General features: G+C 47.2%; 5 protein-coding genes across 5 annotated transcripts; 1 reads left to right on the forward strand and 4 right to left on the reverse strand.

The window, feature by feature from the left end:
• Positions 1–214: 214 nt before the first annotated feature.
• On the reverse strand, positions 215–2,301 carry DEU56DRAFT_881640 (beta-tubulin; the record flags this gene model as incomplete). Its single annotated transcript, XM_041356109.1, has 9 exons — positions 215–622; positions 679–963; positions 1,018–1,181; positions 1,238–1,466; positions 1,519–1,667; positions 1,725–1,805; positions 1,872–2,135; positions 2,191–2,206; positions 2,269–2,301. 9 exons carry the CDS (start codon positions 2,299–2,301, stop codon positions 503–505), a joined length of 1,341 nt encoding a protein of 446 aa, XP_041212177.1. The 3' UTR covers positions 215–502.
• A 1,227-nt stretch (positions 2,302–3,528) lies between these two features.
• Positions 3,529–6,103, forward strand: DEU56DRAFT_909149 (uncharacterized protein; the record flags this gene model as incomplete). Its single annotated transcript, XM_041357076.1, has 14 exons — positions 3,529–3,642; positions 3,705–3,810; positions 3,861–3,916; positions 3,970–4,047; positions 4,102–4,161; positions 4,223–4,233; positions 4,289–4,428; positions 4,490–4,569; positions 4,617–4,632; positions 4,688–4,749; positions 4,802–5,256; positions 5,308–5,473; positions 5,539–5,639; positions 5,698–6,103. The coding sequence occupies 14 exons, from the start codon at positions 3,529–3,531 to the stop codon at positions 6,101–6,103; spliced, it is 1,851 nt and encodes a 616-aa protein (XP_041212178.1).
• A 1,308-nt stretch (positions 6,104–7,411) lies between these two features.
• On the reverse strand, positions 7,412–8,695 carry DEU56DRAFT_869590 (uncharacterized protein; the record flags this gene model as incomplete). Its single annotated transcript, XM_041355567.1, has 5 exons — positions 7,412–7,485; positions 7,565–8,032; positions 8,090–8,419; positions 8,484–8,587; positions 8,637–8,695. The coding sequence occupies 5 exons, from the start codon at positions 8,693–8,695 to the stop codon at positions 7,412–7,414; spliced, it is 1,035 nt and encodes a 344-aa protein (XP_041212179.1).
• A 645-nt stretch (positions 8,696–9,340) lies between these two features.
• On the reverse strand, positions 9,341–11,321 carry DEU56DRAFT_82467 (EamA-like transporter family-domain-containing protein). Its single transcript, XM_041354256.1, has 11 exons — positions 10,942–11,321; positions 10,876–10,893; positions 10,792–10,823; positions 10,663–10,740; positions 10,452–10,603; positions 10,255–10,384; positions 10,169–10,206; positions 10,029–10,119; positions 9,886–9,979; positions 9,665–9,835; positions 9,341–9,609 (listed from the first exon to the last, which is right to left on the reverse strand). The coding sequence occupies exons 1-11, from the start codon at positions 11,236–11,238 to the stop codon at positions 9,427–9,429; spliced, it is 1,284 nt and encodes a 427-aa protein (XP_041212180.1). The 5' UTR covers positions 11,239–11,321; the 3' UTR covers positions 9,341–9,426.
• A 575-nt stretch (positions 11,322–11,896) lies between these two features.
• On the reverse strand, positions 11,897–13,320 carry DEU56DRAFT_782481 (uncharacterized protein; the record flags this gene model as incomplete). Its single annotated transcript, XM_041352095.1, has 2 exons — positions 11,897–11,922; positions 13,056–13,320. Coding segments are annotated over 2 exons (267 nt in total), but the record flags the coding sequence as incomplete, so codon positions are not given.
• Between the last annotated feature and the right edge of the window lie 2,197 nt (positions 13,321–15,517).

Consider the following 15,517-nt stretch of genomic DNA (forward strand, 5'->3'; position numbering starts at 1 on the left):
AGTGCACGGGGTGGTTATCAGAATCCCTCCGATCAATGTCGGTCGGGGTATAGATTAGCATAAATCTGAGGATTCTGCCGCATACGAGGACCGCTGGCATCACGGTGGACTCGAGCATGTGAGCCTAAGCCCTAGGCCTGGGCCTGAGCCTCACATCGGTTTGACGCCAATCAGGACAATTCGGGCACATAGCTCCTAGTTGAGCTTGAAAAATGAGGGTCTTGTGGTGTGTGGGTTCATATAGTTGACCTCAAGAGAGCCAAGAGCAGCCAGATATCAAGGGTATACTGCAGTTTCCGATGAAATGTATTACTCCGGCGGTGTACGACAGAATGGAAAAATGAGATGAACGCGATGCTGGCTAGAGTAGCGATAAAGTGAAATTAACGGACAAACGGGGCATCTGCCAAAGAGAACACCAATAAGGAATACCTAAGTTTTGGTCGTGAAGGGGAATAGGGGTGACGTAGGGATCGTAACAGTGGGTCACCATGATTTTGATCTACGACTCCTCATCAGCTGGGACCTCCTCCTCGTACTCGGCCTCTTCCTCGACCGTTGCGTCTTGGTATTGCTGGTATTCGGCAATCAAGTCCTGCATGTTTGACTCGGCCTCGGTGAACTGAAAGATGATATTTGATCAGATCAGCCAATCGCAAGATGATGACATGTACACACCTCCATTTCGTCCATACCCTCTTGCGTGTACCAATGCAAGAAGGCCTTGCGCTTGAACATAGCAGTGAAGTGGTCGCTGACACGCTTGAACAATTCTTGGATAGCAGTCGAGTTACCCAAGAACGTAACCGCCATCTTAACTCCGCGAGGAGGGATATCACATTGTGCAGAAAGCACATTGTTAGGAATCCACTCCACGAAGTATGCCGAGTTCTTGTTCTGAACGTTCTGCATTTGCTCCTCGACCTCCTTCATCGACACCTTACCACGGAACACAGCGGCAACCTGAATGCAAAGGCAATATCAGGATAAGTTCCTTAGACATACATTTATGCTTACGGTGAGGTAGCGACCATGTCTTGGGTCTGACGCGGCCATCATGTTTTTGGCATCGAACATTTGTTGAGTAAGCTCGGGAACAGTAACAGCACGGTACTGTTGACTGCCACGGGCGGTCAAGGGAGCAAATCCGGTCATGAAGAAGTGGAGACGAGGGAAAGGAACTGCGAACGAATAGATTGAGCAAGAACAAAACAAACAATTCAAAAGGGTGACAAACCCATGTTGACAGCAAGTTTACGCAGGTCAGAGTTGAGTTGACCAGGGAAACGCAGGCAAGTGGTGATACCGGACATGACAAAGGAAACGAGGTGGTTCAAATCGCCATAAGTTGGCGTGGAGAGCTTGAGCGTTCTGAAGCAAATGTCGTAAAGAGCCTCGTTATCGATACAGAAAGTCTCGTCCGAGTTCTCTACAAGTTGGTGGACAGAGAGGGTGGCATTATAAGGCTATATGATTATAAGCTCTAGAAACGCGTGGAACCTGCAGAAAGAGACTGACCTCAACGACCGTATCCGAGACTGCGGGACTAGGGACGACGGAGTACGTGCACATCATCCGATCGGGGTACTCTTCTCTGATCTTGGACATCAAGAGCGTTCCCATACCGGCACCAGTTCCACCACCGAGTGAGTGGGTGAGCTGGAAGCCTGCGACACTTGTGTTAGTGGAAAGCGGCGGTAAAACAAAACAAAAAAATTACCCACCCTGTAAGCAATCAGTGCCCTCGGCCTCCTTGCGAACGACATCAAGAACGGAGTCGACCAACTCCGCACCCTCCGTGTAGTCTGTGGGTTATCGAGATAGAGGTTGAAATCACAATTGGCTGGGGTGAAACAGCAAAAAAAACTTACGTCCTTTGGCCCAGTTGTTACCAGCACCACTCTGTCCAAAGATGAAGTTGTCGGGACGGAAGAGACTACCCAGAGGTCCCGAGCGGACAGAGTCCATGGTTCCTGGTTCAAGGTCAACCAAGACTGCACGAGGAACGTATTTGTTTGACCCGATTTCATTGTAGTAAACCGAGATACGCTCGAGCTGCATGTCATTGGTTCCCTTGTAGAGACCATCCCGCTCAATACCATGCTCGTCAGAGACCACCTCCCAGAACTTAGCACCTGCAAATCAGATCACGATGAGAACATTGGACAATCACGATTCTTGCAGTCGTACCAATTTGGTTACCGCACTAGTATCAAAGAAATATTAACACGAGCGAATCATGATGAAATTAGAAACATGGAAACACACCTGGCCGGTCTGGATGTGGACGATTTCACGCATGCTGAAACGTGACAAGTTAGTGATAAGTAAACACGAGATTGGTTGATTCAGGAAAACGCGAAGATCGCGCAAGACGCGCCCAAGCACGAATATAGACGAGCCCAAAGACCTGAAAGATAAAGGAAGAATATAGACACGTACATTAGGGATTAGGGAAAAAGAATCGTTGAAAGGATGGCGTTCAGGACACAAATGATGGTGCAGTCAAAAACGAGGCCTTGGAAAGTCGGGTCAAGGGTTGCCCGCTTATTTTTCAAGCGGCGACAAATTTCGGTGGCGGACGGAGTGTGGCTTCTCTTCACCTCTTCGACTACCAATTTTGCCTTGTCATGACTCAATCCGTAGACCCTAACACGCACTGGCATGTTTCTGTAATCGTGTTGGTTAAAGAGAGGAACACTGGTACGTTGAGTAGACTGTCGCCCATCCATGAAGTATAGGTAGGCGAAAATAATAACGTATTTCAGTGCTATCATGTACGATATATGACCTGCAGCGTGCAGCGTGTCGTTGTGATACGACCTTTGCTTGCAGGCGTTATACTTAAGAGCTGGCATAAATATTATGTACATCTTTTGAGGCAACCGACGCAAATTTCAAGTCCACGACGCCCAGTATGAACTAGTCTAACGCTCTTCTGAGCCACTGAGCCTGACACCCGGTCCATCTTGCAAAAACGTGTCGCCGCAAAACGCCCCACGAGGCCAGTGCTCCTTCCCCATACGTAAGGATGCCTTATCACTTTTCCTATCAAACACCGAACTTTTGTGATACAGACAAGTCGGAATGATACCACGAGCCTACCTTGAGGCCAGCGAACTTATCACACCAGAGGAAGTCGCAAACATGTTACAAGCGAAGGATTTGAGTTCTCAAAATACTAGGGAAGCGACCCTGAAAGATAGTGTAAGGAACATGTGCCATTTCTAGTCGCAGCCGAATCCTTTCCACTTGAATCGCTTCCCTGACTTGAGGAATCTTCCCTGACTGAGGAAGGCTCCTTTGAAGGAGCTCCAAAGTCAATTCAAGCGTCGTCAGCGTGAACAGATCGGTGTTATTAGCACTGCCCTCGCCCGCCCGGCGCCCCATCAAATTTCAATTGCACGCTTGAGGAAGCTGCTACTGATTTAGCCCAGGTCAGTGACGAGGCAAGGCTATGCCAGACTATGCATATTGACTGACAAACAGTGACGAGTAATCTTTCTGATCCTGCCTTTCCCCCCAGACATGAGTGGCACTGTAACCCCGTCAGATACTGTTTCTCCACGTTCGCAACGTTTTCGGGACTCTGTTCACAACATCCCAACACCTGGCACAGAAGTACACCGGCCCAAGCGTTATGTTAGTATCATTCTCCTTTGTCATAAATGTGTCTTTCTTTGACAAGCATGAATGGAATCTAGGAGCCTATTGTTTTGAACATATATATTGTTGGAGGCATTGCTCTACTCATGATATGTCTGGGTGTTGGACTTGAAATAGCTCTGCGCTTATCAGATAAAAGCCAAGGTATGTTCGTCTACGGATAGCGTGTAGTGCACCCGCTGACACTTCTCCAGGCTTCTCAGTACCTGCAAAGAATGTGTTTACCTTTGTATCAACTCAATTCCTCACGGTAACACCCAATATATTATCATCAGCACATCTTTGTTCATCAGCCCGCAACAGTCGTTTATTCCGACGTTGCTGGTGGTCCCACTCGCGTATTTCTGGGCTGTAGCAGACTGGATGATCAGATGGTATCAGGTTAGCATGACCACCTACATCATTTGCCTTCAATGCTCATTGCAGGGTACATAGCCATATGTCACATTATCCGAGGGCAACGCACCTGCAGCACGCAGTATTCTGTTAGATTATGTAAGCATTTTCATAATTTATGGACGAGGAGGTAATGACGTGTGTGACCATCCTGCAATAGATCGCACTCAAGTACGAACCAGTCACTCACAAACATGTTAACAATCTAAGATAACTCATTACCCAGTCGCCTAACCACCTTATATTATTCCCTCAAGCACCGGCACTGGTTAATAAACGTATCCACACTCACTGCCCTTTCTGTCATCTTCATGCAGCCGCTGGCCGGATCTCTATTTCAAGTACGACAGGAACCCTACACAGCAGGTAAAGTTACTCAAGTAGCTCCCTTTTGCCGCCCACTCAGACTGAACGTGTTGGTGTAAAGCTGTCACCGCAACAAGCACGCGTAGCATCGGGCTGTCGCCTACCATCAGTCAACTTACTTCATTTCTCGCTTCTGCAGGGGTAAGATTTCCAGATCAATCGCGACGCTCGGCTGACACAATAAACAGTATGCAGATGCTGCAGGTATGACACATGCTCTAACAGCATGTGCTGGACTGAATTAGGTCAAACTGCGTAGTGTACAATGACCTTCAAGATCCACCATTCATTCATGGCGCATGGTCTGCTGCTCGATTCACGGTATATTGTCCGCTTCTTCAGGATCGCACGAATTCACATGTGTGTTTTGCAGGCCCCTCCAGGCTCCATTTTGAATGGAACTCTAGCCGTAAATACCACTGCTATTCAAACGAACGTCAATTGCATAAAACCAACCTCCTTCACGACCACCAATCTCTCCAGCACAAGTATTGCATTAGAGGCTACATTTTCGGCTAGCTGTAATGCCAGTCTCGGTCTTAACCCTAACGATGGTCCCGATCAATTCTCTGTGACACCGGCGTCGACGTGCGCGCCGTCTTACCAGGATCTCAACTTTCAGCCCGTCGTTTTCTGGTTTTATCATTTGTCTGATAACGGAGACCCACTAGGGACTGCTGTCTTCTGCCAACCGAGCATTGCTATTTTCGTAGTCGAGACTACGATGGATCTCAATGACGGGTCTATGGGAAACTGTATAATTGTCGAGCCCTATGAGGATAGCAATAACGTTACAGGCAACCCTTTGAACGGCGAAGCATTTAATGGGTGAGTCTATTGCTCTTTCCGTCGCCAACTGTCTCAAACAAGTGTCTTCAGGGTCATTTTTGATGCTAGCAACAACACGTACATTATCGCCAGAGCCCTCGCCATCAACTCGGGTATACCAGGAGCTATATATCGGTCCGCTTCGGAGCAAACGGGCGGTCCACAATCCGTATTCGACGATCCTTATGGATTCGTCAATGCCACTACAAAGATCTATGTAAGGCAAACCCTATGCCATTAGAACCCATCAAGTAACTGAATAATTATTTTTATCGCATCCAGACACAACATCTTTCTATTGCTGCGCAAACCATTTATTTCCTGCCAGACAATGGGACCATCCCTGCACAGCTGACATCAGATATTTCAAGGTTGTTTGTCGAGTACGCATTACTTCTATTACGATCATCATATCACTTCTGACAATCCTCACCTTTCCAGAACTTTGCCAGCACACCTGCTTTCCGTGCTATTGATATGCATCGGAATTGCATCCCTCATCGTCCACACCCTGCACAAGCGCTCTCGCAGAAATCTTTATTTGACCAGCCCACCCGGCTCGATCGCAGCCATCGTATCCCTCACATCGCGTTCTGGCTTTGGCGAGCTCCTGCTGCCTTATGATAACGAAAGGCGCATGAACAGCAACCTCGCTGGCCTCACTTTCCGTCTCGATAAACGAACGGGCGCCATAGTCGCGGAGGAAGACTTTGGCGAGGCTGATACCTCTGACAATATAGCGCTGTTGGACCATAAAAGGGGTTATAGCGTGACGGTGGGGGTAGACAGCCTCTCTCCGTTGTCGCGCGCGTCTTTCAAAGACAAGGTTGAACCTGGTAGTCCTTGATGAAAGGCCTTGCTTTGCACGCTATCCTGCCTTTGATATATGGCCTGCTAGTGGTTTCTAAAACATGTTGTGCACTATATCCCTTTACATCTGCCTGGACTTGACCTAGACTATCATTTGTTTAATATGACCAACACCCGTTCCCACATATTGTTGAGAACATGTATGTACGTTCGGCATAAGTGTACCATGCTATGTTCTCGATCGAGAGTCAGCAACAAAGTATCAATGCCTCAGGAACTGCCTCGGCCGAAACCTTAGTATGATTGACTATTTTCTTATCTGCGGGGCTTCTCCGTTCGGCGTTGTGCACTCTTAGCAGTTGGTGATTCTTCCGGCAACATTGAATATTGATGGGCCAAAGATCAATATCGCAATATCAATCTTGGCCGCGTCAATGGTGCCCGAGGCCGCGCGTGAGGGCGGCTCTGTCTAGATCTACATCTTAACTTGAATTTGCGCCCATGCATGTATTCAACAATATCTGGATATGACAATATTGGTACGTTTTTGAATCTGAGTTAACTGAGACCTCGAACGCTTCCGAAACTCTACACGAACGCATTGTGATTGACGATGGCGCTTCTTTAACATATTGTCCCAACAAGTGTCTATACATCGTGGTCCGTTGTCCATTTCATATTATGCGATGCTCGATGGCTTGTGGTAGCAAAAATCAGCTACCCAAGCAGACAAGAAAACAACGATAAACTTAGTAGGAAGGTCCAAAATCACTTCTACCAATCGTCATCAGACCAATCATCCTCACGGGTAGCCGTTCCGCCGGGGTTTCTCATCGACGGGGGTATATAGTCATTCGGGTCTGCGTCCTCTTCTGCACCGCCCCCCACTGGGGCTATAGTTGGCGAAGGGGGCTGGAGAGGGTGGGCTAAACGGTCCATCCATTGCTCGTCAATTGCACGTCCCTCTATCATTGACATCCACATGTTCAAGAGCAAGCTAGAGCGTGCATGAATGAAATCTGTTGAAAGGCGATCATGTGAACTGGACACCTACTGGCATTCATTGCCTGCACAAGGGAGGCGCGGATTTGCTGGTATGTTCATGCGCTGCGCTGTCACCTGGACACTAGGGCCAGTTTGAGCAACCCGCATCAAAGTTTTGACCATCGTCTCGACGTTTACGATACATGCAGGTGGGAGGGGAATAGCACCATCTTGTTGTGACGAGCCTGATTTCTTACCGTCTTCTTTGATGGGCACCGATGATGATGATGACTGGCCCTCTTGTTTCACAGAAAAAGGTTTGGCATTATCGTCAGGTTCGTATTTCCAGCGTCGTTCATAGTCACGTGAGGAATGGGACGCGCCAGTATTCGAGCGTCGCGGGGAAGGTGATCTGGAGGTTCGGCGAGATAGTTTCTGTATGTGAAATTCAGATCAAAATTCGGTGGTGCGAAGAGATGTGCTACCTGAGGCCGACCGCGCTGTAGCAGCGCACCGACAGAGGCAAACGACCCAACGTCGATTCCAGAACGTGCAAGCACTCCGCGCACCATCTCTTCCTCGTGAACCAGCACTACAAGTGGAACACCACACTGGGCAGCGTCATGTGCGAAGACCCTCCGTATTTCCGAGTAAAGAATATCCACCGTGCCCTCGTTGTTGGTGGTCCCATGCTCAAAGGACTGAGAAAAATCGTCAGATAACACATATGGAACGTATGTGAAGAGTGGTACCGCGTTCTGTTCCTCATTTCTCAGTGCGAGTCCTTTCATCTTTATGTGTACGGTTTCTGTTACTCGCCCAGATTGCAAGTACTCCGGCAACATCACATCTGTCCATCCGACATCGATGATATTGGGTTTGTCAAAACGTTCGCGACGTCTATCCTTGTGCCATGTGTTTACGATTATCGAGATAACTCTGATTGCGCCAGCCCAGACTGGATTGATTAGACCAAGGGCTCCTGGCGTGCAGGTCTGCGTAAACAACCGATACAAGACCCTTTAAACCGATCAGTCACCAATAAAATATGTAGCAATCTCATCGAACCTCTGGTTCTCGAAGTCCGCCCGTGCATTGCTCGAATTGCCCCTCTCCCGAAGTTGAATAAAACCACGGTTTGCGGGGCTGTTGTCCTCCTTATCCTTTTTGTTCTTTTGGGATTTCACCTTGTAGGTCTTGAGCTTGTCCTGAAGGTCACTCTTTGTGGCAAAATAAATCGGGGATAGCGAGACGAAATCATCCACTTTCCACGGTCTCTTGCCAGGAGGCCGCTGGCGGTGCTTCCGGACGAATGTCCACATTTGATGAGATGTCATGAGGACGTATGAGGCGCCACAAGGCAGAATTCCTGTAGTGTGTGATATGATAAGTCGACGTACGACACAAAAACATCAGAATTTCTATGCCAGTACCTAAGACCAGCTCTATAGGCGCGCCAGGACCTCCAGGCCTGAGTTCGGGACCCTGGTCATTCGCGATAGCATCTATCATTTGTTTGTCGTCGTACATTTGAAACCTGGAGGACCATTGGGTGGACGTGATTATTCAACGCGGGGTGCTCTTACCATGACTCAGAGTGAGCTCTGAAGCCACCAATCTGATAGTAATCGGTTTCTGGCTCCATGAATATATATGTATTGCAATCTACGTTGACGGTGGATCAACAAAGGGAACTTGAAGGTCGACAGAGAGTCCAGATATAAGGTGTCCTTGAGGTCCGTGCACAGTGGGAATTTACAGGGCGGCGTGCTGAGTGTTTGCAACCTTCGAGATAGAAGACCTTCGATTTGAAAAGCATTTGCATAAATACTGGCAAGGCGATACAAAGGAATCCATCAACAAAGTTATGACTGAATGAATGAATACCATATTTGGCCATCTACTACCATAAGGTCACGTGGTGCTAGTGTTCCCCGGGAATTGAAGCTTCTACGTAATGCACACTCCGGAACCGTGGAAACCACGACTCTGCTTCAGTCAGTTTGGTTTTCGTCAATGTCGTAACTAACCAGGCATGGGATAACGAGTACCACCGAGGCTGCTTCACCGCGCTGCAAGACGGAGAGCTGCTTAAACCCGATCTCTCCTGAGGTGATCAGGTGGTAGCCACCGTGGTACTGAGTACTTCTCATTCGTTCCTTTGTAGAGCGCGGTAAGTTTTTCTTTATTCGCATCGTTTTCATTGTTTATCCTTTCATTGATCCGTCCGGTCAATACGTTCATACAGTACTAGTTCGTAGCATAGACGGCTAAATACACAATCGTCATCTTCGTCATCTTCGTATCAGCCGGATGAAGTACCATCACCAATGGCATATGCAGTTGCAATGACAGTAGGTTGTGGGGTCATAAACTTCATGAAGATGGCGGTTTTTCGTTCAAGTCTTCGTCATGTTCTATCCTCTCGCTTGAGCTCGTATCTGCAAGTTTAATCGTCATGTTTAGCGATTCAGCAGACAACAGGCCTTCCTCAAGGGCGGATTCCGGTTCTCTGAGGCTAATGGCCTCAGGTCCCTTCGGTGAACCCTTCTTTGAAACCTAGCAGAAGGATTTGAAACCCACGAAACGATGATCTCACAAAACGACAACGCACAATAACATATATAGCTGTCGTCATGATGATGGCGGCTCCAATGAGCGATAGTGTCGAAGGAACAGTGCCGAAAAACACGTATTCCAGGACACCAGCAAATAAGAGCTGTATATATTGACACATAGAACCGCGTGCTGCAGTCTCACGTTGAAAGCCGATCGTAGTTAAAGTCTTGAAACGCCTTTGAGCGGGAAAAATCAAGGACAAGGACAACAACCTGCCTGCGCAAAAAAACCAGAAAGTCCGATGAAAATCAGCATGGCAGCCCATTGCCAGTTGTGAGGGTAAACAATTGGGATCTTCATGAAGTACATTCTGCACACCAATCAGAGGGCGAGTCGCAAGACAGGGTGATGGAACTCACGCAGCAGAGGCTACGAATGTACACCACGCAGAGAAAAACATCATAAGATGCATCGGATGAGCGCGTCTGCCTATCGCACGCATTGACAACACTGCAATATACTGGTTATGAAGAAGCTCTCATACGCAACAACGACGTACAGGCACCAGTCCCTAAGATAATTCCAAAAACAGCAACGCTGGCGAGAAGGTTGAAGCAAAAATCATAGAGATGAATGGCAACTTACCAGACAGCTCGTATCCTATCTGCCGCGGTGGCTCTAGAAGCCACATCACTGCTGTCCGAGTTGACGCTGGAAGTATTACCGAACAGAAAAGGCGGTCGAGCAATTAAAATGACACCAAGCAAGCTTACGACTAGAGCATTGAACATCGATAAAAGTGAATAAGCGACAGAAGGACGCTAGAATATTATTGCACGAACTGGCTGCAAATGCTTCACGCTTCGAATAAGGTTCCTTTAAGATGAGGTATCCACCTAATGCTGCTGACAGTGGCATAAGGAAACTCAAGACCGTCGCATCTGCTAATGAAAGGTACTGTAGGGAATAATACATCCCGAACAGACCGAAGAATCTTAAGGGAGATTCAGCGACGGCGTCATAATAGTATATATTCTCCAAGTCAGAACTTACCCGCACAGGCCTCTGTTCACCAGCAACAGCCTCACACCTTTGGGACCAAGGAAAGGATCTGGAATCTTCATGATAACCCTGTCAAAACATATATGAGGACGGATACAGTGCGTTGCTTGAATGACGTACATGTATAATATACAGCACGCCAAGGTGATAGCCTGATGAGTTTAATCAAGATTCATATCCACTAGGAAATATCGAGATACCAACCATACGGACTGCGATGAGCTACAAATATATAAGCCCAATCCACAAGGTCTAGACAAGAGAACATACTTCAAGGGTGTGCATGGGCACATCGAGGCTGTCCAGCTGCTTGACTCCCAGGTTCATGCATACGAAGAAGAATTGCGCAAATATGATCAAAAGCATCCCCAGGTTCGTCCCAACAAAGGTGGTTACGCGCGATGACGTCTCTCGCCATTGTACCTGCAAACTCTCAAACCATTTAGATTGGAGACCAAAATTCCGACGCCGTGTTGGCGCAGAAGACGTTATGTCGATATCATCCCAGTGAGCTTCGTCCTCCGTTGGGGTCTGGGACAGGGCAATGTAGGCATTCGTCGTGCTCATTGCAGTCACGTTCAACTGTATGCAACAAGCGGGACGGAACGTGCTAACCTGGGGCTAGAGTACGCGTGGGCTCGAGGTTGATATCGATCTCAGGCAGCATCATCTCGAGTGTGCTCCCGGGCCAATCCCTATATACACCACATGGTGGGCTGACTGAGAGCCACGCATTTTTAGTGGACAGTACAAGAATAAAAACCAGCTGACTATCGAGAAAGTTCTCACTGCCTAACGTGGCCAGACTTGAAGGCGTTGTGAATTGTAATGTGATTGTGGGAGAACAGCCTCGAGATACCATGACCTGTAGTATACTAACCAAGTCAACGTTTATTTGAACCTCCCAGAGTTAAGCAGAGTCTAGATCTATCACGTACCATGAGCAATTGTCCGACAAACGAGTTTATTTCGGTCGAGAAGCTAAACTTGGTAACTCGGGACGAATGGAGAACCGTGAATCTGAAAAAAGGCAACACGCTGTTTAGATTTCACATGCTCTTTGCGGGTGACAGTACTTACAAGTTACTACAGTTGAAATGCTCATAATGCATACCGTTGGGACCGCCAAAACGTTATGCATTATGAGACATATGCAATAGCATATGTGTCACACTATTGTGACGCATGTGACCTCCGCCAAAAGTGTGACAGAAAATCGTCCATAGTCCTACAGAAGTACATGTATTATACTGGGGATGGGCAGCGCTCGGTCAATTTTAAACTCCGCCCGTGATTTGCTTTGCAGTGCATAGAGTCGAAACAAGTGTCCAATAAAAAGATCGACTGACACTATACTACCACAACAATCTGACAGAAAGTTTGTATGGAGAAACATATGTGAATTAACGAGACTTAGGTATTCTATGAGAAAAAAGTGTAAATGGTGCTGGCCTTGGGAGGATTACTCACTACAATGGCATGAAGTGCCACACCGTTTTTTTTTGTTTTTTTTCATAGAATACAAGGATAGAGTAAAAAGAATACATTTCACCGGATTTTTCAAGTGACACGAGGGGTCGCATTGCTGGGAACCAGTCGATCATTGAGCGCAGTAATGAGCGTGCTGACTCAGCGCAAAATGACGCGACGCGACGCGTTTCGACGCGTCAAGAAAAGGATTAACTGTCCAATGCAGCCCCGATACGTCAAAAGGGACCGCTATAACCCAGTAAAACGGCGTTCTCCAACACAAAAGGCTCATCTTACGCGATTAAACTAAGCGTAAACGGCGGTTCGCGCAGGTCGAGTATGATAAAGAGGTGGTGCGGCAGCACCGGGAGCAAGATATCAAGAAACGAGCACGCCGTGATGCTGCAGGAGCAAAACTTGATGCGGTCATCCCACGTCTCACACTTGAAGATATCACAAAGCTTCGCACCCCAGAGATCGACCTGCAAATTCGTTGGCATCGTCGATTTGACCCTGCAGTACCGGCAGCCAAACACATACCAACCACGAAACAGAAGAAGGTGGAAGTGCTGCTGGAGGCCGTCGGACGGTATTTGAGTGGTGAGGCAACCCCCGGTGGACAACTAACGTCGTCGCAGCCGCAAGCGCTTGACAATAATGCTGTTACTTCCCACTTGCTGGAACTAGGGGATGGGGAGGATGAAGCTGAGGATGAATGATGGTTAATTTTCTTGCCAAGTTGTTCGACGTTATCTTATACAGCTGATATTATAATTTCTTCGCGCGTGGAGTTGTTATTGGCGTGCGCTAGTCATACTCTTGATACATGCTTGATATTTGCCATCGTGTTCTGTAGCATCGTGCTTACATAATGTCACACTTTGTTTACGGGCGTTGCCCATCCCCAATTATACCGAGAAGAATTGTTCTAAAGAAGTTTGTCTAGCATTAAGTAGTTCTTCGCGTCGCAGGTTCGCGCGAAACTTTCGAAGTTGTGATGATAAATCAAGTGAAAATTGAGGATCACCATATTGCATGCATCCAACTTCAAGCTGCTGGCACAAATCGAGAATATTTTGACGAGTGATTGATGGATCCGCTTCGTCGTCGTCGTCGTCATCAGAATCAACCTCGATAACTTCACCATTTGCAACGGCAATTTCGTGGCGGACCGTGTCTGCAATGGATGAGTCACCACCTTCAAAAGCAGAGAATTCTCCCTTATCTCTCTCCTCGGCGGGGTCCAGAAGTTCATCAATAGTTGGCAAGGTACCGAAAATGCGATTGCGTGCTTGGAGTTCTCGGACTGATTGCATAAGCGCAGCTTCGGTAGAAGATAGCTGGGCAGCTTGTTGTGAGCGCGCGGGAATACGAATTTTGAGGCCGGTACGACGAGATGCAGCTTGCATAAGTGCATCAATGGCATTTAAAGCCATCTCCACATCTCCTTCAGCATCCATTACAGCTTTGAGGGCCGGTCTCCAATCAGAATCTATGTAGCGCTCGCCAAGAAGAGCCTGTAGCTTGTTCTCCGCATTGGGAAGGGACATTTCGGTAGTTGCGAATTTGTGGATGATGTTCCACGCAAGTGGATCCGTGTGAGGCCGTGTGTCAGCGTTAGTTGTTGGATCACTGTGATAGACTTGAGCACCAAAAAAAATGAGGTCAAAAGATGACTTACACTTGAATGTCAGTGTGATCCCAACAATGTTTGATGGTTTCGGACGTGACAGCATACCATGCTTGCTTCGCCATTGTCATGCCTTCGAGAATATTAATTTTATAAATATCCCGTTCACCAGCTTCGTCAAGATCAATAGCGCGCGCGCAAAAATTACGGCGATATAGTGCCTTGAAGCATCGGATGATTCCAGCATCGCATGGTTGGACAAATGGTGTCATGTTGGGCCCAAAAAATTCAAGATCGATGTTTGATGGTTGATACGAGATGCTGTGGGCAGAGAAATTATCAATAAACATGCAAATATGCCGGTTTTGTTGCTTCATCTGAAGATCGAGTTTTTTGATCCATCTAGGCCACTGATTAGATATTAACAGCAATCATATCATCATGTCCACGTACTCCTCAAATATGACTGCTGTCATCCAAGCCTTCTTATTATTCCGATAATAAAATCCCCGCTGTTCCGGTGTCTGCTTCTTGAAGCATCGGGGTTTCTTTGCCCTGCCGATAAAAAAAGGCTCGAGCCTCTCGCTTCCATCTGCGTTGCAGGCTAATCCGATGGAGATACGGAACTTCTCTTTCTTCTTACCACTCATTTGTCGTGTTGCAAGACCATGGTCTGGAGGTGCACTAAAATGAAAAAAAAAATTAGGTGACATAGATTAATTTAAATGAACACTCACTAAGGAAAGAACGATGTCTCGTCAAAATTCCACCGATCTTTGGGAGCAAACTTCGCCAAGATCTTACGACAACGCTCTTGTTCTTTATCAACAGCTTTGATGTCAACAGACCCAGCTTCTCCATGCCGTCGGTACTCGCGAATCTTGTAGGCAGTACAAAATGATTGGAGCCATTCCCCCGACAGCCTTTCATTTTCCGGGACATCAAACTCATCTTCAAACCTTTTCCGTTTCTCTCGCAGCATAGGCCCAGTCACTGTTTCACGTCTACTCTCCATGTGCCTAACCCACAGAATTAAGGCACGTTCGACATCGGGCCTTGTGACAATCCTTGGCCGCTTCGATGACAATGCATTAGGGTTATCGTTGATCCGTGCTTCCATTTTTGGACGTTCCCGCAACTTGCGTGATAAGGTTGACTGCGTGAAATTGAGTGCACCCGACTTGAGAGATTTAAAGTGTTCAACAATTTCAATCTGTGATACAGTAGGATGAGAATCAACAAATGAATAGACTGTTATCCAGTCAGAGAGTGTAAGATTGTGGCGAGAAGTGCATTTGGGAGAATGAGCTGAAGTTCAAGGAGTGTCCTTGGTGATTTTCTGCCGCTTCGCAGGTCGGTTATAGACAGCGGGCTTGTCACGGGGTTTGCGTTTTGGGTTTACGGACATTGTTGTGTGGTATTGTACTGTCGTGATTACTTGCTAGCTTCTATACATAGTCGAACGAGACAATACCACTGAAGCAGAACAATAAATTTATGCAATACATTGTTGTACCTATTGTCCCGTCCTATCAATTTGGTACCTCATAATGCATATTGGCTATGCAAAGGTTATGCATTATGCAATATGCATTATGCGGTCAATTACATGGGAACGGCGTCGGGATCCAAAAAAGTCCATGCATTATGAGACTTATGCATTGTTAGCATATGCATTATGAGCATTTCAACTGTAGTGGTTTTTCGTCAAGGTCCGCTCAACGTCGGAGAGACGTTAGATGGTGA

This window comes from Suillus clintonianus, assembly GCF_016758775.1.
Source record: "Suillus clintonianus strain FC179 chromosome Unknown DEU56scaffold_12, whole genome shotgun sequence".
NCBI classification, from domain to species: Eukaryota; Fungi; Basidiomycota; class Agaricomycetes; order Boletales; family Suillaceae; genus Suillus; species Suillus clintonianus.